The 25,872-nt window shown below is 42.3% G+C and overlaps 2 protein-coding genes across 6 annotated transcripts in view; one reads left to right on the top strand and one right to left on the bottom strand.

Moving 5' to 3' along the window:
- The window catches only part of LOC134347171 (caspase-7-like), a 59,526-nt gene extending 47,376 nt beyond the window's left edge, over window positions 1–12,150 (bottom strand). The window contains exons 1-2 of one of the 2 annotated variants that reach the window (XM_063049407.1): window positions 12,001–12,150; window positions 1,719–1,791 (exon numbers count right to left, since the gene is read on the bottom strand). In XM_063049407.1, the coding sequence (XP_062905477.1) occupies window positions 1,719–1,786 (68 nt within the window). In that variant the 5' untranslated portion in view covers window positions 1,787–1,791; window positions 12,001–12,150. The remainder of the gene's footprint in view (window positions 1–1,718; window positions 1,792–12,000) is intronic. The other variant, XM_063049408.1, reaches the window with a different exon arrangement.
- Window positions 12,151–12,279: 129 nt separating this feature from the next.
- Window positions 12,280–25,872, top strand: part of primpol (primase and polymerase (DNA-directed)) — a 35,213-nt gene continuing 21,620 nt past the window's right edge. For 2 of the 4 annotated variants that reach the window (XM_063049401.1, XM_063049400.1), the window contains exons 1-2: window positions 12,280–12,390; window positions 19,861–20,043. In XM_063049401.1, coding sequence (XP_062905471.1) covers window positions 19,864–20,043 — 180 coding nt within the window. In that variant the 5' untranslated portion in view covers window positions 12,280–12,390; window positions 19,861–19,863. Of the gene's footprint in view, window positions 12,391–19,860; window positions 20,044–25,671; window positions 25,722–25,872 lie in introns of those variants that run through there. The other 2 variants (XM_063049402.1, XM_063049404.1) reach the window with 2 other exon arrangements.

Below are 25,872 nucleotides of genomic sequence, written 5' to 3'. Positions count from 1 at the left end.
CCTGTCCACCTGTATCTGTACTCCTAGATCTGATGGCCTTTTTGTCAAAGCCTATGACAACAGTGAAATGCCATTAGGATCATCCTGAGGAAGTCTGTTAGGAGTTGCCCAAGGTCTAGTCACTGTTTGCACAACAACTGTGGCAGCAAGGCATTCAAGCCTGATTCATACATTCACAAAAATAATTGCAGCTGCAAAGGCTGAATTATGAGTGGGTGTAAACAAATTTAAGTACAAGTATATTTTGTAAATCTGGTCTTTTGCAATGTATTGGTTTGCACATAGTTCATAGGAAAAGGCAAGTAACTGAATTGCACGCCTGTATAATGTTAAAGTAGATTAGTATAAATTATGAATACAGTAGATGCCAGTTAATTGGGGCAGCCACTTACTTGGGACAATTCTTCAAGACAAAAACCAATCAAGAAAATAGCCAGGATTCCCTTCATTTATTTAGGACAATATGTTGCTGAATTGGGACAGAAGACTGTGCTGAACAGTTTCTAACTAGCATTAGTCCTGTGCATTTGTGTGGCTGTATATTGTGGTGTGCTTAGAGCAAAGTTTTTAAATAATGTCAGTTGTGTGTGCTTGTTATGAATCCATTTAGGCTGACGGATGTCAATTCAAAAAGCAATGATTTTTGAAGTCCAAAGCTTAACCTTTTATAGGCAGTACAGTTTGTTGTTGATAGTTGGCAAGAAATAAGCAATAAGCCAATTCAGAATTGCTTTGCTCACTGAGGTTTCAAACATTCAGGCTCAGAGATGCCAGAAATGGCCAGGAGTGAAAATGAAACAATTTTACTTTCCCTCAAGGTCAACAAGAGCTGGATTGATTTCAGCAAAGTGTATTAATATGGTACACAAGCTCCTGGTGCTAAGGTCAAGAGGGTTGAGAGTTTCAAGTCCGAAGGAGTGAACAGCACAAACAGCCTGTCCTGATGCAACGATGTTGACCCACGACCAAGAAAGCTCACCAGTGCCTCCTTAGGAGGTGAAAGAAATTTGGCACATCGCCTTTGATCCCGGCCAGTTTTCATTGTTGCACTATAGAAAGCATCCTATGGATGCATTATGCCTTGGTATGGTAACCACTCTGCCCATGACACAAGAAACTGCAGATAGCTTTTCTGAGTTGTGTCCACTTAGGAAATCAGCCACCTTCCAAGGACCCCATCTACATTCTTACTGCCTGGATAAAGCAAAGATAATCAAAGATCCCATCTACCTGGACAAGCTCTCTTCTACCTTGTGCCACTGGGCAGAAGATACAAAAGCCTGACAACAGCTACCGTCAGGCTCATGAATAGTTCCTATTCTGCTGTCCTAAGACTATTGAATGGCTCCCTAGTACAATAAGTTGTACTCTTAACCTCACAATCTACGTCATTATCATCTTGCACTTTATACTTTACCTGCACTGAACTTTTTCCAGTGGATTTTACACTCCATTCTTTTACACTTTATACACTTACTGTTTTGCCTTGTCCTACTTCAAGGCAATGTTGTAATGAATTGATCTGTATGAACAGTATGCAAGATTATCACCATCTTAGTACATGACAATAAACCAATTTCCCATACATTCATATTACTCAGATTACAAGGATTACATTGAACCAATTGAAATAAAAAGCAAATGTAAAAGCTACAAATTGTAAAAGAACTCAATGAGAACACAGCATATATTTTGAAAAAAAAACAAAACCATCTCACCCTTGACTGATTGTGATGGACTTTGCGTCTACAATGTCAACTTCAGAAATTGCTCCTTCATTAGCCATTGCTTCTGTTGGCAAATAAAACATGATGTTACTACATATTCAAAAAAAATACTGAGCATCCTGAAGTCAACAGGAAAATAACCACAAGAAGCACTTGCATAGAGATAATATTTTATTCAAAATAAAACCCGAGAAAGCAGAAGTCAGAGGTAGGGGAGGTAACAAAAGACATGATCAAAAATACAAAGGCCTAAAAACATCTGTCCTAGAGGATAAACAATCCTGGCACATAAACAATGTGGAACCTCCACGATCTAATCGTAAATTTTTGGTATATTTTTTTTCTTGCTGGCAGTTTGATGTTTATCTTTAGAAGCTTTTTGTATGACACATGGCTCCGGGTTGTACACCTAATGGGTCTTCCCCCCCCCCGCCGACTTTTTCTGCTTAGTAGGGTTTTTAAAAAAAAATTATCACCAAAATTTTTCAATCCTTAAAATAATGTTTTTTTTCTCCTTGAGACATTGTAAGTGTTGCTTACTTCGATGTGCTCGTGTTATTTTTGAATAATATAATAATTGTAAAAAGATTTAAAAAGAAAAGAACAATGTGGAAAAATGAGGGGAACAGAATATGCAGTCTGATGAACAAACTTTTAAGTTGCGGAAAGTTAACTCAGAAAGACGAATAATCCACTAAATCCAGTCACAATTTAAGACCATGCCCCAAACCTCAGTTAAGGCAACAAACTCGCTCACATACTTGACCCATTGTGTTCCTAACTTGGCTCCAGCTGCAAAGCAACCACTGATTACAACATGCCAATACAGATATCAAATGCAATCCTTCTCATGGCAAAGAAAGGGCTGCGAAGGGATGTCACCTAAAACTGAGTTTATTGGCGTGTGCACAAGTATAGTGAAGTACAGAGACAATTAACTACTTGCCACAGCATGACATGCATTGGTTCAGACAACACAAAATAATTTATATCAAACAGTGAAAAACTGTACAAAAGACCTTAGTGCAAAACAAAATAAAGACAATTAAAGGCAAAGACATGGAGCGCAAGAGGTGGTCTAAAGCATTCCGTTGCTGAGATTGTACAGATAGGTTCAAGAAACTGATGGTTGTAGGAAGGTAGCTGTACCTAAACCTGGTGGTGTGAATCTTTAAGTGTCTATATGTCCTATCTGACAGTAGCAACAAGTAGAGGACATAACCCTGATAGTGAGGAAAGAACATAGAAAACCTACAGCACAATACAGGCCCTTTGGCCCACAACGCTATGAAACATGTACTTGCTTTAGAAATTACCTAGGGTTACCCATAACCCTCTATTTTTATACGCTCCATGTACCTATCCAGGAGTCACTTAAAAGACCCTATTGTATCCGTCTCCACCACTGTCACCGGCAGCCCATTTCACACACTCATTACTCTCTGCATAAAAAAACTTACCCCGACATCTCCTCTGTACCTACTTCCAAGCACTTTAAAACTGTGCCCTCTCGTGTTAGCTATTTCAGCCCAGGGAAAAAGCCTCTGACTATCCACATGATCAATACCTCTCATCATCTTATACACCTCTATCAGGTCACCTCTCATCTTCCGCCACTCCAAGGAGAAAAGGCCGATGTCACTCAACCGATTCTCATAAGGCATGCTCCCCAATCCAGGCATCCTTGTAAATCTCCTCTGCACCCTTTCTATAGTTTCCACATCGTTCCTGTAGTGAGGTGACCAGAATTGAGCACAGTACTCCAAGTGGGGTTTGACCAGGATCCTATATAGCTGTAACATTACCTCTCAGCTCCTAAACTCAAACTCACAGTTGATAATTCTTAAAGGATCCTTAAAGTTAGATGCCTGTAGATGCTGTCAATGGTGAGGAAGGTTCTGCCCACAATTCCCTGCATCTCAATAAGCTCTTAAGAAAGTAGTGATACTGGTGTGCCTTCTTTAAGATTGCATCAATGTGCTGGGCCCAGGAGAGGTCATGTGGAATGTTAACACACAGACACTTGAAACTGCTTACTCTCACCACCTCTAATACAAAACAATGAGAACTGATATGCGGTATCCTGACTTCCACTTTTTGAAGTCAACTAACCCAAGGGTTAATTGTTGATGCTTAGCAAGAGGGCATTATTGGAGCACCACTAAACCAGATAACCTACCTCACTTCTGTACCTGACACATCACTACCCATGATTTACCTGACAGCAGTGGTGTAATCGGCAAATTTACAGATGTTGGAGCTGCGCTTAGCCACACAGTCATAAATGGAAAGAGAGTTAAGCGGGAGCTAAGTAGGCAACACTGAGGTACAGCTGTGTTGATCATTGAGGTAATGTTGTTACTGTTCCATCTGACTGAGGTCTGCCGTTAGTGCTACTGGATGGTAATCATTGAGGCATTTCACTCTGTTCTTCTTGGATACTGGTCCTATGGAAGCTCTTTTGAAGCAAGTGGGAACTTCAGATACAGGAGAGGTTGAAGATGTCCTTGAATATGCCAGTCAGTCTGCATACATCTTCAGCACTCTGCCAGAGTACTTTGTCTGGGTCTAAACCTTTGTGGGTTCTCTCTCTTGAAACGTGCCCTAGGGGTTAGACTCTTTTTTTGTAATAAATTAGTATATTTCAATATAACTTTGATTAACCTACATGAATATGGAGTAATGAGATTGTTATTATAAGATATAATGTAATTGGTAGTTTTTTTCCCCCAACCTTTATATATACTTTCTTGTACTCTGTATTCTTCTATGTAGAAACTAATAAAAATATTGAAAAGAAACATGCCCTGACATCAGCCTCAGAGACCAAGATCACAGGGTCATCCAAAGTGGTGGGGGTTTAATTATTTACTGAGATACAGGCGGAGTAGGCCTTCTGGCCCTTTGAGCCATGCCACCCAGCATCCCTCGATTTAACCCCAGCCTAATCACGGGACAAGTTACAATGTCCAATTAACCTACCTAACCTGAAACATGCCCTGATATCAGCCTCACTTAGAGATCACAGGGTCATCCAAAAAAGCGAAGGCCAACCAGTACATCTTTGGCTGTGGAAGGAAGAAACCCACATGGTCAAGGAGTTAATGTACAAACTCCTTAGAGACAGCAGCAGGAATTGAATGTGGGTTGCTGATACTGCAAAGTGTTAAGCTAACCACTACGCTACTGTGCCATCCTAGCAGTGTCTAGGTGTGTGTCATTATTCTCCCTTTCAAAGCGTATGTAAAAAACACGAGTTCATTTGGAAGTAATGCATTTTTGCCCTTATACGCACACCAGTTTACTGCCCTTACTACCAGTTTTGTGTTGTGGGAAGTAATGGCAAGCAAGCCCTGGCACAACTGTCAAACACCTCAGATTGCTTCCTTTGTCCACCCAGGAATCAAAGACCTGGCAGCAGAGTGCCTGTTTCAGGAGTCTGATGTTAAGTATGAGCTGTTAACCAGTGCACCAAGATTCTCTCTGCTGGGAAAACTGATCTGCAGAACACATTAGCAAATGTTTGTGTATACTGTTGTATTGGTAATGGTCCAAAATTTTTAGTTATCAATGGTGGGCAGACCATGCTTCAGATAGGGAACATTGTTCTTCTATTGGCTATGACCTTTCAGTCAATTTTGAGAGATTAATCTTCAAATACTTTTCTTCCAATACCTAAGCATACCTTAAGGCACAACGGCTTACAAATATAATGCAACTAAGTTCAGCAATAATGGTTTAACTGAATTCATCTCAACTGCATATCATCAAACCTAATGATAAAATATAAATAGAGTTTACCTCACCCAAAAGATGACATCATCTTACTTACCCAGTGTCACTTGGGGAATGACTTCATCAATATTGATGTTAATGACTGAAGACCAATCAATATAGCAGCATTACACAGATTGCATCATACTTCTTAAATGCTTATAGTGCTTTAAGATCTGAATACATTTTCAAAATGCAGGTCTTCCACATTAATATTTTAAGTTACAGGTAGCAAAAGAATATTTCACTCAGATGGCATTATAAAAATTTTCTACTACAAAGCAAGGACTACGAATGCTGCTTACATGTAGCCAAGAGAACATTTGACTCAGTTGGCATTATACGATTTTTCTCCTGCATAGCATGGACTGCACAAAGTACAGCATTAGATGGCTTCATTGAGAATTTTATATCCTATTTCAACAGCAGGTCAACATCTCTGAACACAGGATACTCAAGTTACAAAATGCAAACTAATCACAGCAAATCCAAAGTAGGAAATGATTGGTAAAACCAACCAGTCTCATGACTCAGCTCGTGATAATCAAATCTCAAGTTCAAACTCCACCAGTTTGCATTGATACCAAATATTAAATACTGAACTGGAAAAATTGCAAGTGAATAGCTGCTTCACTTTAAGGACTGTTTGAGTTCACAATTGTGCATTAGTTTAACGAGGCAGCACAGTAGATTAGTGGTTAGCACAATGCATTACAGTACCATCATCATGGGTTCAATTCCCACTTGTCTGTAAGTTTATATGTTCTCCCTGTGACCATGTGTGCTTTCTCTGGGTGCTCTGGTTTCCTCCCACAGTCTAAAGACATACCAGTTGGTAAGTTAATTGGTCATTGTAAAATATATCTATTTGATGAAATCTGATGTTTAGATTTGCTGCACTTCTATGAATTTCCCTAATTCTCAGTCAGACTTGCTTCTTGTAGCCTAGCCACTCATAGCCGTACTCCTTTGCAACCAGCATAGTATCTGGGATCTATATGAACTACTGTACTGAGCCAACTGAGACTGGGGAAGTCAAATGGAATTATTCTGGTAACATAAAGATGTAGGCTGACATTTAAACCAACATCAAAAGAGTGCTGGTTACAGATGAGATTTTGAAGCAAAATCTCACTTGCCCTCGAAGATGGATGATGTAATCAAGAACAAGTAATATCGCTATAGTCTGGACATCAGTTATCCTTAGATCTCATCACCAGGCTACATTCTCTTTAATTTTTGATTTACAGCTGTGTGGACTAACCATTGCTCTGAGCAGGAAATTGTTATATGGCTTGAAAACTGTATGGCTCGGTATGTTACCTTGATTTCCAGCATCCGCAGATTTTCTCTTGCTTGTGGCACTTTAAATGTTTTCTTTTGTAATGCATACAAATACCATTCCTGGACTACAGTTCAGCATTCAACACCATAATTTCCCCCCAGACTTGACAGGAAGCTCAGAGACCTCAGCCTGCACCCTGCCTTGTGCAGCTGGATCCTAGACTTCTTATCAGATCGCCGTGGTAAGAATGGACTCTCTCACCTCTGCCCCTCAATACAGGTGTCCCCTAGGGTTGTGTCCTGAGTCCCTTCCTTTACACCCACAACTGTGCTGCAGCTGATCAAATTCACAGATGACATGACTTTGATTGGTCTTATTTCTAGCGGTAATGAGAGAGCCTACAGAGGAGAGGTTTACACTCTTGACACAGTGATGCCAATATCCAAAAACAAAAGAGCTGATTGTGGATTACAGGAGGAATGGAGACAGGCTCACCCTGATCAACATAAGTGGGTCTGCAGTTGAGAAGGTGAGTAGTTTCAAGTTCCTCGGTATACACATCACCAAAGATCTCACCTGGACTGTACACACCAGCTTTGTGGCAAAAAAAGTACAACAGCATCTCTTCCACCTCAGGCGACTGAAGAAGTTCAGCATGAGCACTCAAATCCTCAAGACCTTCTACATGGGCCCACTGAGAGCACCTTGACTGGCTGTATCACACCAACCTTGATCACTGGGCACGGCACAGAGTAGTATGGATAGCCCAGCGCATCTATGGACGTGAACTTTGTTCCACTGAGGACAGTTACAGCTGCAGGTGGCTTGGAAGATCATCAGGAACACCAGTCACCCCAACCATAAACTGTTTCAGCTGCTTCCGTCTGACAGCATTCAAGCCAGGACGAACAGGCTATGGGACAGCTTCTTTTTACAAGCCATTAGACTTATAAATTCACATACTGTATCCGTACATTGTGACGAGGTCATAGCCCAAAGATTTTTAATCCCTCACGTTGTGGGATGGATATAAGATTTAAATAAATTCAAAACTCACAAGTCAAAATAACTGACAGGCACAATGGGAAAAATAAAATGTTTTGACTAACTGGTGTGAGCATTCAACAGGGTGGCATTTAAATAACAATGAGCTTCTGACTTCCATTCTGTGTTTATTGTTACAATTTGTAAGTGTTGTAACTTGAAACACTAACAAATTAAATAGACTGAAGCTCTAAAATGTTTCTAAGTAAAGATTGTGATATGTTTAGTATTTAGAATTTTTATACATTATATGTATTAGCATAATTAACCACAGGGCTATATTAAATTATATCATAGATTTAAAATTATTTTAGCATTTCAAAATTATATTAACATTATACTATATAAAAGAAAATTGCGGCTGTGTAATAACATAGAAACATAGAAAATAGGTGCAGGAGTAGGCCATTTGGCCCTTCGAGCTGCACCACCATTCAGTATGATCATGGTTGATCATCCAACTCAGAGCCCTGTACCAGCCTTCCCTCCATACCCCCCGATCCCTTTAGCCACAAGGGCCTTATCTAACTCCCTCTTAAATAAAGCCAATGAACTGGCCTCAACTGTTTCCTGTGGCAGAGAATTCCACAGATTCACCACTCTCTGTGCGAGGAAGTTTTTCCTCATCTCGGTTCTAAAAGACTTCTCCTTTATCCTCAAACTGTGACTGCTCATTCTGGACTTCCCCAACATTGGAAACAATCTTCCTGCATCTAGCCTGTCCAATCCCTTTAGAATTTTATACGTTTCAATAAGATCCCCCCTCAATCTTCTAAATTCCAGAGAGTATAAGCCTAGTCAGTCCAGTCTTTCATCATCTGAAAGTCCTGCCATCCCAGGAATCAATCTGGTGAACCTTCTTTGTACTCCCTCCATGGCAAGAATGTCTTTCCTCAGATTAGGGGACCAAAATTGCACACAATACTCCAGGTGTGGCGTCACCAAAGCCTTGTACAACTGCAGTAGTACCTCCCTGCTCCTGTACTCGAATCCTCTTGCTATGAATGCCAGCATACCATTCGCCTTTTTCACCGCCTGCTATACCTGCATGCCCACTTTCAATGACTGGTGTACAATGACACCCAGCTCTCGTTGCACCTCCCCTTTTCCTAATCGGCCACCATTCAGAGAATAATCTGTTTTCCTGTTTTTGCCACCAAAATGGATAACCTCACATTTATCCACATTAAATTGCATCTGCCATGAATTTGCCCACTCACCTAATCTACCCAATTCACCCTGCATCCTCTTAGTATCCTCCTCACAGCTAGCACTGCCGCCCAGCTTCGGGTCATCTGCAAACTTGGAGATGCTGCATTTAATTCCCTCATTAACGTCATTAATATACATTGTACACAACTGGGGTCCCAGCACTGAGCCTTGTGGTACCCCACTAGTCACTGCCTGCCATTCTGAAAAGGTCCCGTTTATTCCCACTCTTTGCTTCCTGTCTGCCAACCAATTCTCTATCCACATCAATACCATACCCCCAATACAATGTGCTTTAAGTTTGCACACGAATCTCCTGTGTGGGACCTTGTCAAAAGCCTTTTGAAAATCCAAATATACCACATCCACTGGTTCTCCCCGATCCACTCTACTAGTTACATCCTCAAAAAATTCTATGAGATTTGTCAGACATGATTTTCCTTTCACAAATCCATGCTGATTTTGTCCGATGATTTCACCACTTTCCAAATGCGCTGTTATCATATCTTTGATAACTGACTCTAGCCTTTTCCCCACCACCGATGTCAGGCTAACCGGTCTATAATTCCCCGGTTTCTCTCTCCCTCCTCCTTTAAAATGCGGGGTTACATTAGCCATCCTCCAATCCTCAGGAACTAATCCAGAATCTAAAGAGTTTTGAAAAATTATCACTAATGCATCCACTATTTCTTGGGCTACTTCCTTAAGCACTCTGGGATGCAGACCATCTGGCCCTGGGGATTTATCTGCCTTTAATCCCTTCAATTTACCTAACACCACTTCCCTACTGACATGCATTTCCCTCAGTTCCTCCATCTCACTAGACCCTTGGTCCCCTACTATTTCCGGAAGATTATTTATGTCCTCCTTAGTGAAGGCAGAACCAAAGTAGTTATTCAATTGGTCTGCCATGTCCTTGTTCCCCATGATCAATTCACCTGTTTCTGACTGTAAGGGACCTACCTTTGTCTTAACCAATCTTTTTCTTTTCACATATCTATAAAAGCTTTTACAGTCAGTTTTTATGTTCCCTGCCAGCTTTCTCTCATAATCTTTTTCCTCTTTCCTAATTAAGCCCTTTGTCCTCCTCTGCTGGACTCTGAATTTCCCCCAGTCCTCAGGTGTGCCGCATTTTCTGGCTAATTTGTACGTTTCTTCTTTGGAATTGATACTATCCCTAATTTCCCTTGTCAGCCACGGATGCACTACCTTCCCTGGTTTATTCTTTTGCCAAACTGGGATGAACAATTGTTGTAGTTCATCCATGCGATCTTTAAATGACAAAGCTATGTGCACGGGAGCATTTCCGTTACTGGATGGAACAGTGTCACCAGGGCAGAATATTAAAGCATAAATGCTACACAAGCATCCTAGCCACCAATCATGCTTCAATCTTGACATCACCAAAGCTAAATCTTGTTCTAAAGACTCCCAAGGCAAGCTCAAAGAACATCCTCAATTCTGTACGAACATACTGCAGCCTTTCAAAATCAAATCTAACAGAACTGTAAGTACTGTAACCATCCTTTTAGTTTCCTCCACGTGTGCCTTTCAGTTTCACTATTAAACTTAACTTCAGGTAACCACCTTTTTCCCTCTACTTTAAGTGATTATACTTTCAGTTTCAAGCACAAACAAGAGAAAATCTGCAGATGCTGGAAATCCAAGCAAGACACACAAGTGCTGAAGGAATTCAGCAGGCCAGGCAGTATCAGACACCCTGAGCCAATAAAAATAGGCTGGTCCTGGACTTATTTCATAATTTACATATTACTATCTAACTATTTATAGTTTTATTACTATTATTTATGGTGCAACTGTAACGAAAACCAATTTCCCCTGGGATCAATAAAGTATGACTATGACTCTCTATGGAAAAGAGTACAGTCGACGTTTTGGACTGAGACCCTTCATCAGGATTGAAGAAAAAAAGATGAGGGGTCAGAATAAGGAGGTGGGGGAGAGGAGGAAGAAACACAAGGTGATGGCTGAAACCGGGAGGGGTCAAAGAACTGGGAAATTGATTGGTGAAAGAGATACAGTACAGGGCCGGAGAAGAGGGAATCTGACAGGAGAGGACAGAGGGGAGGAGCATCAGAAGAGGGTGATGGGCAGGTAAAGAGATAAGGTGACAGAGGGAAATGGGAACGGGGAATAGTGAAGGGGGGGCATTACTGGAAGTTCGAGAAATCGATGTTTCTTTATCGCCTCCAACTACTACTTTTTAAAGTAATTGGTATCTTAACAACTTTAGCTTCTTTTCCCTACACACTTATCCTCTTTGCACTTTGAAACACACTGGTTTTCAATTCTGTTCAACGTCAACTCTCAACTTGATCAATAACGCGAGTCCAAATAACAACATTAAATCAAATTCCACCAATCAACTTCAGTACAAAATCACGAATATTTCCGATGTGCGCGGTTCCTCGCTGAAGAAATGACCTTGTCGGATAAATTAAAACACCTTACAGAAACGCAGATTGAGACTTTTTAAATAAAGTTTTTAGCATCTTACTGATACAGGCAAGCTGAACAGACTAACCCACTGGTAATTCGCAGAGCGCTTTTGAACTCATCCAATTTGGGATACCCAAAAGCTGCCTTAACGTTAAAATTTGCCAACATCCACTTGCTCAAAAAAGTAAATCTCAATAACATGCAACGACATGCTTTTAGAGTAACGTAAGAATGAAATAAAGGCTTTCGGTTAAAGGAACAAGCGAATACTGAACGAGTCGTGTTCTGGGGTGACGGAAGATATAGTGAGCCCGCTTGTGGGGTGGGGTGGTCACTGGTGGCGATATACCAGCCTGGCTTTGGGGTGGTGCTCGGCTTGGAGGGAAGACAATACATCCGTGGAGATGCTAAAGAGGTCACTGCTCCCACCTGTACCACTGCTCAAATACCCAGCTCTAGGTATTTCAGACACTACCCAACCTCGATGCTTTCTGCTCTTACCTCAGATTCCGCGGCACTCAGCGTCTAATGCCGACTGAAGCGAAGCCCCGCCGCTCGAACCCCTCCTTCGCCTCCGATCCGATGACGTTCACCCTTTGCGGCCACATCACCCGACCTGCGCGTTGAAATCCGAGAGAGAGAGAGAGAGAGCGCGCGCGAGCGCGAGCGAGGGGAGGCGATGCCGATTCTCTGTGCGCATGAGCAACCCTTGTCGTCCGTCACAGGTGTTGTAGTCCAATGCCCTGTCAGCCCGGAGAAACTGGCACTGCCAGTGGTGAAAATGAACTACAACTCCCAGCGTTCATCTCGCTCACGCTTTGTTCTTCGCGCCTTGTTTTTTAGACTGGGATTGGAAATGCAATGAACATGTCTAACTGAAAGAAGAAGTTGGTGAGTATTAACTCTATTTGAAACACAGATATATCTTTTATGATTTATCGAACTGTATATTAAGGCAGGATGAAGAGTTTTGTGCTTTTTCCCTCATTCTTAGATTTCACTTACACTGTATAGCTACTTGCTAGTCTAAACTTACTTTGTTATATTGACAGTAATTCAAAACTAATGTAACTTGTACTTCATACCTTTCACTCGCATTTCCAACTTCTTTGCTCCTGTCTTAAATTATGTAAAAAATGCTATGGCTTTTGGAAGTATAAGTTTTCATAAATGGCATAATAAATGGATCTGATCTGAATTCTTTATGTTCCTCTCAGCGTCCTTGTTTATAATGAAAGATACAGTGTCTTTTACACGGTTTTGAGAGAGAATAGGTCGCAGCGGGAAGGAGGTCGGTGGTTGGGATTGAGAGTTGGCATTGACTTGGCCTCTTACATTGTAAAATATAATGAAATACAGATCTAGAAGTGGCAAAGAACTCCCGAGTCTTGATTGAGGGATATGATAGTCAAACCATTTTTTCCCTGTTTACTGAAGCCTTCGCCTATTGGTACTGGCCTTCTGGAACCATCACCTCCCTCAAATTACTTTTCTGCCAAACATATCCTTCAACTATGAGAAACAGAGAAGCAATAGGCTATTTGCTACCCCACCCCTCCACTCCAAAATTTAATAAGATCATGGCTGATTTTCATACAATGTCAGTTTGCTGTACCCTGTGCCTTAATATCAAAAAATGTGTCATCTCTGTCTTAAATATACTGCATGCCTCATCCTCCACAGATCTTGTGGGTAGAAAATACCATGTCCTCTCACACACACCCTTCTTTCCAACCCCTTTGCCTTCCTCAGGTATTCCATTTCCCATCACCCACACTCTCCTCCACTGGGTCTCCTATCACTCTGCCCACAGCACCTCCCTTATTTTGGTTCACCTTTACTTACCACACTCCATGAGCTGCAGCTCTTTCTCATCTCCACCTTCCCATGTTCTGTTGCTTTCCCTCCTCACCTGTTTCCATGTAATAATCACCTTCTCTTCACCTGAATTCAACCATTGCTTGCCAGCACTTTCCCCACCTGCTTCCCCTTTATCTCATTATACTGGCCATCTTACTTCTACTTTTTCCAGTCCAAATGAGGGAGTATCAACCCAGAACATTAACTTGCCATTTCCCTCCACTGATGCTGCCTAGCCCGCTAAATTCCTCCTGCAACTTGTTTGTTGCTACACGTTCCAGCATCGACAGTGCCTTCTGGCTCCAAGTGATTTTCCCTACATCAAACCTGTCAAACACTATAAGAACCATGTTTCAATAAGATTATTTCATCTTTTAAACTCAGTTAAGTCCTCCTCATGGCAAATCCCCTCTCCACTTCCATTCAATCCCATGAATTAATTGCAACACACATAAAAGTTGCTGGTGAACGCAGCAGGCCAGGCAGCATACAACAGGAATTCTGCAGATGCTGGAAATTCAAGCAACATACATCAAAGTTGCTGGTGAACGCAGCAGGCCAGGCAGCATCTCTAGGAAGAGGTACAGTCGACGTTTCGGGTCGAGACCCTTTGTCAGGACTAACTGAAAGGAGAGCTAGTAAGAGATTTGAAAGTGGGAGGGGGAGGGGGAGATCCGAAATGATAGGAGAAGACAGGAGGGGGAGGGATGGAGCCAAGAGCTGGACAGTTGATTGGCAAAAGGGATATGAGAGGATCATGAGACAGGAGACCTAGGGAGAAAGAAAAGGGGGAGGGGAAACCCAGAGGATGGGCAAGGGGTATAGTGAGAGGGACAGAGGGAGAAAAAGAAGAGAGAGAAAAAGAATGTGTGTATATAAATAAATAACGGATGGAGTACGAGGGGGAGGTGGGGCATTAGCGGAAGTTTGAGAAGTCAATGTTCATGCCATCAGGTTCGAGGCCACCCAGACGGAATATAAGATGTTGTTCCTCCAACCTGAATGTGGCTTCATCTTTACAGTAGAGGAGGCCGTGGATAGACATATCAGAATGGGAATGGGACATGGAATTAAAATGTGTGGCCACTGGGAGATCCTGCTTTCTCTGGTGGACAGAGCGTAGGTGTTCAGCGAAATGATCTCCCAGTGTGCGTCACGTCTCGCCAATATATAGAAGGCCGCATCGGGAGCACCGGACACAGTATATCACCCCAGCCGACTCACAGGTGAAGTGTCACCTCACCTAAAAGGACTGTCTGGGGTCCTGAATGGTGGTAAGGGAGGAAGTCTAAGGGCATGTGTAGCACTTGTTCCGCTTACAAGGATAAGTGCCAGGAGGGAGATCGGTGGGGAGGGATGGGGGGGAACGAATGGACAAGGGAGTCACGTAGGGAGCGATCTCTGCCGAAAGCAGGGGAGGGAGGGAAAGATGTGCTTAGTGGTGGGATCCCGTTGGAGGTGGCAGAAGTTACGGAGAATAATATGTTGGACCCATAGGCTGGTGGGGTTGTAGGTGAGGACAAGGAGTGAGAGCAGATGTATGTGAAATGGGGGAGATGCGTTTGAGAGCAGAGTTGATGGTGGAGGAAGGGAAGCCCCTTGCTTTAAAAAAGGAGGACATCTCCTTTATCTTGGAATGAAAAGCCTCTTCCTGAGAGCAGATGCAGCGGAGACGGAGGAATTGTGAGAAGGGGCTGGCATTTTTGCAAGAGACAGGGTGAGAAGAGGAAAAGTCCAGATAGCTGTGAGAGTCAGTAGGCTTACAGTAGGCATCAGTAGATAAGCTGTCTCCAGAGATCGAGACAGAAAGATCTAGAAAGGGGAGGGAGGTGTCAGAAATGGACCAGGTAAACTTGAGGGCAGGGTGAAAGTTGGAGGCAATGTTAATGAAGTCAACGAGCTCAGCATGCGTATAGTAGACATCAGTAGATTATTGGCGAGCCCTGACGCAGACTGGGAGATCGTTTTGCTGAACACCTACACTCTGTCCGCCAGAGAAAGCAGGATCTCCCAGTGGCCACACATTTTAATTCCACGTCCCATTCCCATTCTGATATGTCTATCCACAGCCTCCTCTACTGTAAAGATGAAGCCACACTCAGGTTGGAGAAACAACACCTTATATTCCACCTGGGTAGCCGCCAACCTGATGGCATGAACATTGACTTCTCAAACTTCCGCTAATGCCCCACCTCCCCCTCGTACCCAATTCGTTATTTATTTATTTATATAAACACATTATTTTTCTCTCTCTCTCCTTTTTCTCCCTCTGTTCCTCTGACTGTACCCCTTGCCCATCCTCTGGGTTCCCCCCCCCCACCTTTTCTTTCTCCCTGGGCCTCCTGTCCCATGATCCTCTCATATCCCTTTTGCCAATCACCTGTCCAGCTCTTGGCTCCATCCCTCCCCCTCCTGTCTTCTCCTATCATTTCGGATCCCCCCCTCCCCTCCCACTTTCAAATCTCTTACTAGCTCTTCCTTCAGTTAGCCCTGACGAAGGGTCTCGGCCCGAAACGTCGACTGTAGCTCTTCCTAGAGATGCTGCCTGGCCTGCTGCATTCACCAGCAACTTTCATGTTGTTGCTTTAAATTCCAGCGTCTGCAGATTTCCTTGTGTTTGTCCATGAATGGATTTCTGTTTTATTCACTCTATGAGCAATTTTATCCTTCCTTTAATAGAAAGGCCCTAGCTACAGAGTTGAGTCATACTCCCAGTAGATGTAGGGGCAAGTTACTTGCATTTCTGTCTCCCTGCAGTAACGTGTCATGCTTATCAAGTATCTAAGTAACTGTGCCTTAAAAATATTTGGAGACCTTGCTTCCACTACCCAAGAGAGTTCCAAAAACTCATGACCTTCTGAAAGAAAAATATACCTCACCTCTGTCTTAAATGGGCAACCTCTTTTTTTAAACAGTGACCTCTAGTTCTAGATTCCCTCAATTTACCATTCACCCTGTAATGCCTTTCCATATCTAAATGTTTTAATTACATTTCTTTTCATGCAGTTATAAGCTAAACCTGTCAAATATTTCTTCATAGGCAACCCACCTATTCCAGATATTAGTCTAGAAGACCTATGCTGAAATGCTTCCAATACGTTTATATCCTGAAATAAAATCATACACGGTAGCCCAGATGTGATCTCATAATTGCTCCTTGCAACAGAAGCGTAACCTTCCATACGTTTGAGAGAATTTTCAAGCTAGTAATAATTTTTTTTAAAGTTTCATTAATGACTGCGAACACTATGTGTTCCAATAGTTTAATTATGGGTAGTGTCAGGTTGTTGTTTCGTATGGCATGGCCCAGGAGGGGCAGACGTGGGTCTATCCGTTTGGGAGTCAGGGTTGGATCAGTCTCCATCTGGTATCTCGTCCACAGCCGTTCCAACATGGGGGCTCTGAGCTGGCATCACCTGCTGGAGTCCTTGAAGCATGCAAGCTCCACACAACATCAGTGTGTTGATCCAGATCGTGGAGGAGTGTGGGGTGATTATTCATTGATAGAATGATAGGGCATGTATGTAATGAGATATAATATAGGCAGCTAAAGAAACTGGACTTGCATGGAGTTCTCAGGAAAAGAACCCTTGTGTAACCTTGTAATGTGGAAGCTGGTTTGGTGAGTGAAGACGGAAGGCACTGAATACAATTAAGCATTTTAATAATTTATTTACAAACAGTAAAAGATTCAACCAAACATCTAAGTTGCCCCTGCCCCCAAGTTACACAGACTCCAAAACTAAATCTGGAGCGTACATTCCCAGTGGTTCTTCAGCACTGGTCACGACCTCAGTGTGAAACAGACCCTGGGAACAAAGAGAAGAGACCGAGATTCCCAAGGTATCTGAAGCCAGGCACCAGTGCCTTGGCACACAAGGCAACCAATGGGAAAGAGCTGCTGCATCTTCAAATAGGCCAATCAATGACTGGCACGATGGAAGCAACTTGCGACCAGCAAGAAAGCTAACCCCCAAACAGCAAACCTGCCAAAGGTCTGTACTGAGAAAAACATAATCTAATATTTTGAAGAACCCTTGTGTAACCTTGTGATGTGGAAGCTGGTTTGGTGAGTGAAGACAGAAGGCACTGATTACAATTAAGCATTTTAATCATTTATTTACAAACAGTAAAAGATTCAACCAAACATCTAAGTTCCCCCCGCCCCCAAGTTACCCAGCATATTATCCTCCGCAACTTCCGCCACCTTCAACAGGACCCCACCACTAAGCACATCTTTCCTTCTCCACCCCTCTCCGCTTTCCACAGGGATCGGTCCCTCCGCGACTCCCTTATCCACACGTCCATCCCTACTGATCTCCCACCCAGCACTTATCCCTGTAAGCGTAAGTGCTACACCTGTCCCTACACCTCATCTCTTGCAACCATTCAGGGCCCCAAACAGTCCTTCCAGGTGAGACAACACTTCACTTGTGAGTCTGTTGGGGTCATCTATTGCATCTGGTGCTCCCGGTGCAGCCTCCTCTACATCAGTGAAACCCGACGCAGATTGGGGGACCACTTCGTCGAGCACCTCCGCTCTATCCGCCACAACAGATAGGATCTCCCGGTAGCCACCCACTTCAACTCTGCTTCCCACTCCCATTCAGGTATGTCCATACATGACCTCCTCTACTGCCATGATGAGGCTAAACTCAGGTTGGAGGAGCAACACCTCATATACCGTCTAGGTAGTCTCCAGCCCCTTGGTATGAACATAGAATTCTCCAGCTTCCGGTAATTCCCTCCCCCTCCCTTCCTCTATCCCTATTTCACTCTACCCCCTCCCCCAGTTCCCTCATGGTTCCGCCTCCTTCTTCTACCACCCATTGTTTTCAGGGCTATGACGTCAATGCTTCCCCTCCCTGCCCCCTTTGTCTTTCAAATTACTGGTCTATCAACTGACGCTACAAGCATTCTTCAAATCCTTCCCCATCTTTCATTCTTCAGTCCTGACGAAGGGTTCCGGCCCGAAACGTCGACTCATCGTTTCTGACTGATGCTGCCCGACCTGCTGAGTTCATCCAGCGTACTGAAAGTGTTGCTTTGATCTAATATTTTAAAACTTGTGAAAGATGATATTAAGTTTTGCTTCAGTTGAAGTGTCGTCATCGTCATCTGAACCCTTAGTGCCTAGGTGGCACATGGGGCCTGGGCATAAGGGTCTTCCATTTCTGTCGGTCTTTCGTTCTGCTGCTCGCCGTTACCCAGTTCATGTTCCTAGTTCTGCATCACTCCTGTCACCGGCATGGATAAATTTCCTTGTTTCGCTTTCTGTAGCGGTAAAGATTTTACAGGGTAGGGTTGCTGGCCCTACGCTCAACCCCCAACCTGGAGGACCGGGTGCTGGATTCGCCTGGCCCTTCACCTGGAACCTGCCCAGCAAGGTTGAACCTACCAGGGACTGAAGTCCCAGCTGGGATAGCTCCAAGGATCATTAAGGCACACAGACCTCCCCACCATGATAGGAACAGCACATAGGGAGGCAGTTGAAGTGAGGATCCTGGAATGATTTAATCGTTCCAGAGTCTGAAGTAAATTTATTATCAAAGCACATATATGTCACCATATACAACTCTGAAATTTGTTTTCTTGCGGGCATACTCAGTAAGTCAAAGAACCATTATAGGATCAATCAAAGACCACAGCCAGCAGGACGGACAAACAACCAATGTGTAAAAGACAATAGAATGTACAAATACAAAAGAGAGAAAAAAAAACAATAAATAGTTAAGCGATAAATATCGAAATCTTGAGAGTCCTTGAAAGTGAGTCCACAAGTTGTGGGAAAGGTTCAGTGATGGGTCAAATGAAGTTGAATAAAGTTACCCCACTGGATCAAGAGCCTGCCGGTTGACAGGTAATAACTGTTCCTGAGTCTGGTGGTGTGAGTCCTGAGGTTCATGTACCTTCTTCCCAATGGCAGCAGACAGAAGAAAGCATGAGCTGGGTGGTGGAGTTCCTGATGATGGATGCTGTTTTCCAGGATGCTGATATAAGCCTTACTGTATGTTGATCTGTCTAGATGAAAAGTAAGTGATCTGACAGGGCTTTGTACTCCTTTCCTCTTTCAATTCTCAATCTTACTCTGTTTTCCTCCCATTTCTTCCTCCTTTTATTATACTTCTTTATCCAAATGTTTCACTTTCAGTTCACCCTGTTTTTGGAATTTGTTGTTTTTCATGTTAATGAGTAATCACAGTACAGTATACAGTATTGCTTCCCAGAGTGAATGTTTCAAGTATTAGAAATTATATTTGAGAAATTTTGAAAATACAGAGTTAGTAACAGAAAAAGGCATTGATACAATGTTTCATATATTTGAAATATTTCAGAGGGATTTATGTTTGAGTAGTACAGTAATATGCTTCTTGAAGGATATGTTGACAAAGTATGTAAATCTGAAAAGAGAACGAAAAGGATAATGGTTATGATATCATGTTCTTTTTAATATCTTTAAATTGTAAGAGCAACTAAATTAATTGTCTTTGTTCCTATCAGAGTATGAAGAAGAATTGGCAGGAAAGGGTAAAAAATGTTGAACATTTAGCAAGCAGCTACCAGAAGCATCCCATCAATCTGGCTTACAAACCCAAACTTTCAAAACCTTGGCAACCATCATCGATTTGGAAGTTGTTTTATCGTCAGCATCAAGCCTTTAATTTTTCCAAGAGCTGTAAGGCGGTAAAGTAAAATATGTCAACGTTTTTAAGTAATATGAGTTTTTGTATTGTGAATAACAATGGATTTTTAAGAAGGCTTTTCAGTGAGCTTTATAGATGACTTCGAGTTTACAGATAATCATTTTTAAGTTTCAAATGTTTATATTGGATTTAGTGCTTAATATAAAAAAAGTGAGATAAATAATAAACTTTCTCAGCCAAAGCATAGAAATCAAATATTGAAGCAAGGTCACTTGGCTTATTTCTGTATTCTAACATATTAATGCTTTTAAAAGCAGTGCAATCGTTGGAGATCTTGGTCTTTGCCTCAGATTGTAGGCAATTCTATATCTGGAACATGTATTTCTGATTAGTTAATTATTTTGGAACTTCTATTTATTCAAACTGCTTTGATCAGAATCAGAATCACTGGCATATGTAGTGAAGGTTGTTAACTTTGCGGCAGCAGTACAAAGCAATGCATGATATATTTTTAAAACTGTAAATTATAGTAAGTATATATTATATTAAATAAGTAGTGTAAAAACAGAAATAAAAAGTAGTGAGATAGTATTCATGAGTTCAAGGTCCATTCAGAAATGGCAGAGGGGAAGAAGCTGTTCCTAAATTGCTAGGTGTGTGCCTTCAGGCTTCTGTACCTCCTTTCAGATGGTAACCATGAGAAGCTTCCCAAATCAAAAGCTGTATAGCAAGTTATAAACATTCCATATTTACTTAACTCCATCTCCCTGACTGGTGATTAAGCCCATCACCCCTAAAGCCCCATGCCCAACCCTCCTCCTTTTACAACCGGGCTTGGGATTGTCAGTGGCAGAGTTATAAACATTCCATACCACCGATACACTCATTCTATCCTAATATCTAATGCCATCTTTGCTGCAGGAGCAAGAATGATTTTCTTTTGTCCCAGTTGTATGCATTTTAAGGTGACTTGAGCTGCCAATGTGGGATCTGCACATTATTGCTCTGATGGGAAAGGAGGATCTTGACAGAATGGATGGGTAGATAGTTTGTGAGGTGGTGCACTCCTGCCATTTATACAGGGCTTCTGAGTGCTCCTGATGCATGGCCTGTGCAACAGAGTTATCAAAATGTAGTAATGACTTTACCATTGTTCATGTTATCCTAGGGGAGAACAATGATACTGTTTTGCTTATCCTTCCGGTGAACTTAGACATAGACATACTTTATTGATCCCGAGGGAAATTGGGTTTCATTACATAGAAACATAGAAAATAGGTGCAGGAGTAAGCCATTCAGTATAATCATGGCTGATCATCCAACTCAGAACCCTGTACCAGCCTTCCCTCCATACCCCCTGATCCCTTTAGCCACAAGGGCCATATCTAACTCCCTCTTAAATATAGCCAATGAACTGGCCTCAACTGTTTCCTGTGGCAGAGAATTCCACAGATTCACCACTCTCTGTGTGAAGGAGTTTTTCCTAATCTCGGTCCTAAAAGGCTTCCCCTTTATCCTCAAACTGTGACCCCTCGTTCAGGACTTCCCCAACATCGGGAACAATCTTCCTGCATCTAGCTTGTCCAATCCCTTTAGGATTTTATACGTTTCAATCAGATCCCCCCTCAATCTTCTAAATTCCAACGAGTATAAGCCTAGTTCATCCAGTCTTTCATCATATGGATGTCCTGCCATCCTAGGAATCAATCTGGTGAACCTTCTTTGTACTCCCTCTATGGCAAGGATGTCTTTCCTCAGATTAGGGGACCAAAACTGCACACAATACTCCAGGTGTGGTCTCACCAAGGCTTTGTACAACTGCAGTAGTACCTCCCTGCTCCTGTACTCGAATCCTCTTGCTATAAATGCCAGCATATCATTCACCTTTTTCACCGCCTGCTGTACCTGCATGCCCACTTTAAATGACTGGTGTATAATGACACCCAGGTCTCGTTGCACCTCCCCTTTTCCTAATCGGCCACCATTCAGATAATAATCTGTTTTCCTGTTTTTGCCACCAAAGTGGATAACTTCACATTTATCCACATTAAATTGCATCTGCCATGAATTTGCCCACTCACCTAACCTATCCAAGTCACCCTGCATCCTCTTAGCATCCTCCTCACAGCTAACACTGCCGCCCAGCTTCGTGTCATCCGCAAACTTGGAGATGCTGCATTTAATTCCCTCATCCAAGTCATTAATATATATTGTAAACAACTGGGGTCCCAGCACTGAGTCTTGCGGTACCCCACTAGTCACTGCCTGCCATTCTGAAAAGGTCCCGTTTAATCCCACTCTTTGCTTCCTGTCTGCCAACCAGTTGCACCAACCAATAGAGTATAAATATAGCAATGTAAAACCATAAATAATTATATAATAATATGTAAATTATACCAGTAAATTATGAAATAAGTCCAGGACCAGCCTATTGGCGCAGGATGTCTGACCCTCCAAGGGAGGAGTTGTAAAGTTTGATGGCCACAGGCAGGAATGACTTCCTATGACGCTCTGTGTTGCATCTCGGTGGAATGAGTCTCTGGCTGAATGTACTCCTGTGCCCACCCAGTACATTATGTAGTGGATGAGAGACATTGTCCAAGATGGCATGCAACTTAGACAGCATCCTCTTTTCAGACACCACCGTCAGAGAGTCCAGTTCCATCCCCACAACATCATTGGCCTTACAAATGAGTTTGTTGATTCTATTGGTGTCTGCTACCCTCAGCCTGCTGCCCCAGCACACAACAGCAAACATGATAGCACTGACCACCACAGACTCGTAGAACATCCTCAGCATCGTCCGACAGATGTTAAAGAACCTCAGTCTCCTCAGGAAATAGAGACGGCTCTGACCCTTCTTGTACACAGCCTCAGTGTTCTTTGACCAGTCCAGTTTATTGTCAATTCGTATCCCCAGGTATTTGTAATCCTCCACCATGTCCACACTGACCCCCTGGGTGGAAACAGGGGTCACCGGTGCCTTAGCCCTCCTCAGGTCCACCACCAGCTCTGGAGGAATTTGTAAGGTGCTACATCAAAGGTTATTGCCAAAAATACAAATTCATAGTCTAGCATATTGCCATAGATAGAAGATTGGCTGGTAAACAGGAAACATTGCATTAATGGGTCTTCTCCTGGCTGGCAAAATGTAATGATTGGTGTGCCATAGAGATTGGTTCTGGGACCTCAGCTGTTTATAGAAATGATTTAAATGAAGATACAGAAGATATTGTTGCAGGTGATACAAAAATAGGCAGGAAAATATGCTGTGAAGGAAATGTAAAAATACTACAAAGTTATGCAGATAGATTAAGTGAGTGGGCAAAGATTTGGCAAATGATCTATGGAAGATGTGAGATTTGGCAAGATAAATTTTTTAAAAAGCATATTGTCTAAATGATGAAAGATTTTAAACCCTGTGAGTTGCAGACAGACCTTGGTATGGAAGTACAGGACATGCAAAAAGCTAGCACATTGTTGCAGCAGCAATAAGGAAAGATAACAGAATCTGACTGTTGTACATGAGGAGAATTAAATGTAAAATTTGTGAAGCCATACGACAATTATTAATGAGAGCACATCTGGAGTGCTCTATACAATGTTATTCTTATTCAAAGAAGGATATAAATATATTGGAGGCGGCAGAGAAAATATTTACTAAACTGACAACACTAATGGGCAGGTTATTTTATCGCAAATGTTGAAAGGGATACAGTGGTATCCATTGAAATTTACAAAAACAAGAAGTAACTTATTGAAGCATATATTATTATGAGTGATTGTTGACAGATTAGATGTGGAAAGACTTGTTTCTTCCAATGGGAAATCTAGAAGCAAGAGGCACCCATTCATGATAGATGAGTTACTGTGATTCTGTGGAATTCTCATGTTAGACACAGGTAGGTTAATTCCTGATCATCAAGGGGGAGAAAAGTTACTGGAGGTAAATATGGGATTTATTTACAGTCTAGTAACCCATGGGCTTATTGAATGCAGAACAGGCTCAAGGGATCAGGTGATCCACTACTGTTAAGTTATATGTTGCAGAAACCATAATTTCTATAATTTAGGTATGCCTTTAATTATTAATGGATGTCTTTGTTGGCTTTGGTATCATGGTGATTAATAACTGGACGAGTTTCCAGCTTCCTGGACAAATGAGCTGTAAACATGTTTATATATTCAGTTAGGAAATTTGGCTTCAGGAAATTAAATTGGAAATTAAAAGATAATTTCAGTAACTAGATGTAAAAACTCCACAGAAATGGAAACCTGTCATCCTTACTTAGTATGGTCTTAGTATTTTACTCACTGTTACAGCCATAGGGTTGATTCTTATCTCCTTCTGAACTGACCTGGCCTAAGCCATTAGTTTGGGGGCAACAATGTAATAGATCCAGGCCTAACTTGTGACGTCTATATCCCCATTCCCAGCTCAACCTTCATCTCATAATAAGTAAGGAGACAGAGCAATTGAAGCTAAATGTAGCTGTGGAGATTGCGGGGGCATTAGCGATGATCTTTCAAAAGTCGATAGATTCTGGCATGGTTCCGCAGGACTGGAGGTTTGCAAATGTCACTCCGCTATTTAAGAAAGGGGCAAGGAAGCAAAAAGGAAATTATAGACCTGTTAGCTTGACATCGGTGGTTGGGAAGTTGTTGGAGTCGATTGTCAAGGATGAGGTTACAGAGTACCTGGAGGCAGATGACAAGATAGGCAGAACTCAGCGTGGATTCCTTAAAGGAAAATCCTGCCTGACAAACCTATTACAATTTTTTGAGGAAATTACAAGTAGGTTAGACAAGGGAGATGCAGTGGATGTTGTATATTTGGATTTTCAGAAGGCCTTTGACAAGGTGCCACACATGAGGCTACTTAACAAGGTTAAGAGCCTGTGGAATTACGGGAAAGTTACATACATGGATAGAGCGTTGGCTGATTGGCAGGAAACAGAGAGTGGGAATAAATGGATCCTATTCTGGTCGGCTGTCGGTTACCAGTGGTGTTCCACAGGGGTCCGTGTTGGGGCCGCTCCTTTTTACATTGTACATCAACGATTTGGATTATGGAATAGATGGCCTTGTGGCTAAGTTTGCTGACGATACGAAGATAGGTGGAGGGGCCGGTAGTGCTGAGGAGAAGGAGAGTCTGCAGAGAGACTTGGATAGGTTGGAAGAATGGGCAAAGAAGTGGCAAATGAAATACAGTGTTGGAAAATGTATGGTTATGCACTTTGGCAGAAGAAATAAACGGGCAGACTATTATTTAAATAGGGACAGAATTTAAAATTCTGAGATGCAACGGGACTTGGGAGTCCTCGTACAGGAAGTTTCAGTGTAATTTAGACAAGCTGGCTGAGTGGGTAAATGCATGGCACGTGCTGATTAATGTAAACCAATACAAAGTTAAACATTCTGGTTCTAAAACTTTATCTGATTGGTCATAGATTGGGAAAAGGGAAGGTGAACCAAGATGTGAATGTCCTTGTCAGCCGGTCTCAGCAGTTGCTCCAGGTGCAGTGAAAAGAATACAAAATGGGGAATGACATCATCCCCTGCGTGACTCACGTGGAAATTACATCAGTGGCACAAAGAGGAATCATTCTGTTTTATTTCCCACACTGATGAGAAACTACTTGGAAAATGTGAACACGAGTTTCTGCAGATGCTGTAAATCCAGAGCAGTGCAAACAAAATGATGGAGGAACTCAGGAGGTCAGACAGCATCTAAACAGTCGGCAGGAAAATGTTATTATTGTGTCTTACTCCACATAAAGTCAATTTTCATTTGCATAAAATAGGGTGGGGGTAGAGGAAGCAGCATTGAAATAATTGAATTTTGAGATAGAACTAAATACTTCGGAAA

Source organism: Mobula hypostoma, chromosome 5, assembly GCF_963921235.1.
Source record: "Mobula hypostoma chromosome 5, sMobHyp1.1, whole genome shotgun sequence".
Classification (NCBI taxonomy): Eukaryota; Metazoa; Chordata; class Chondrichthyes; order Myliobatiformes; family Myliobatidae; genus Mobula; species Mobula hypostoma.
The sequence above is the reverse complement of the archived record's forward strand: the minus strand, read 5'-3'. Positions and strand labels throughout refer to the sequence as shown.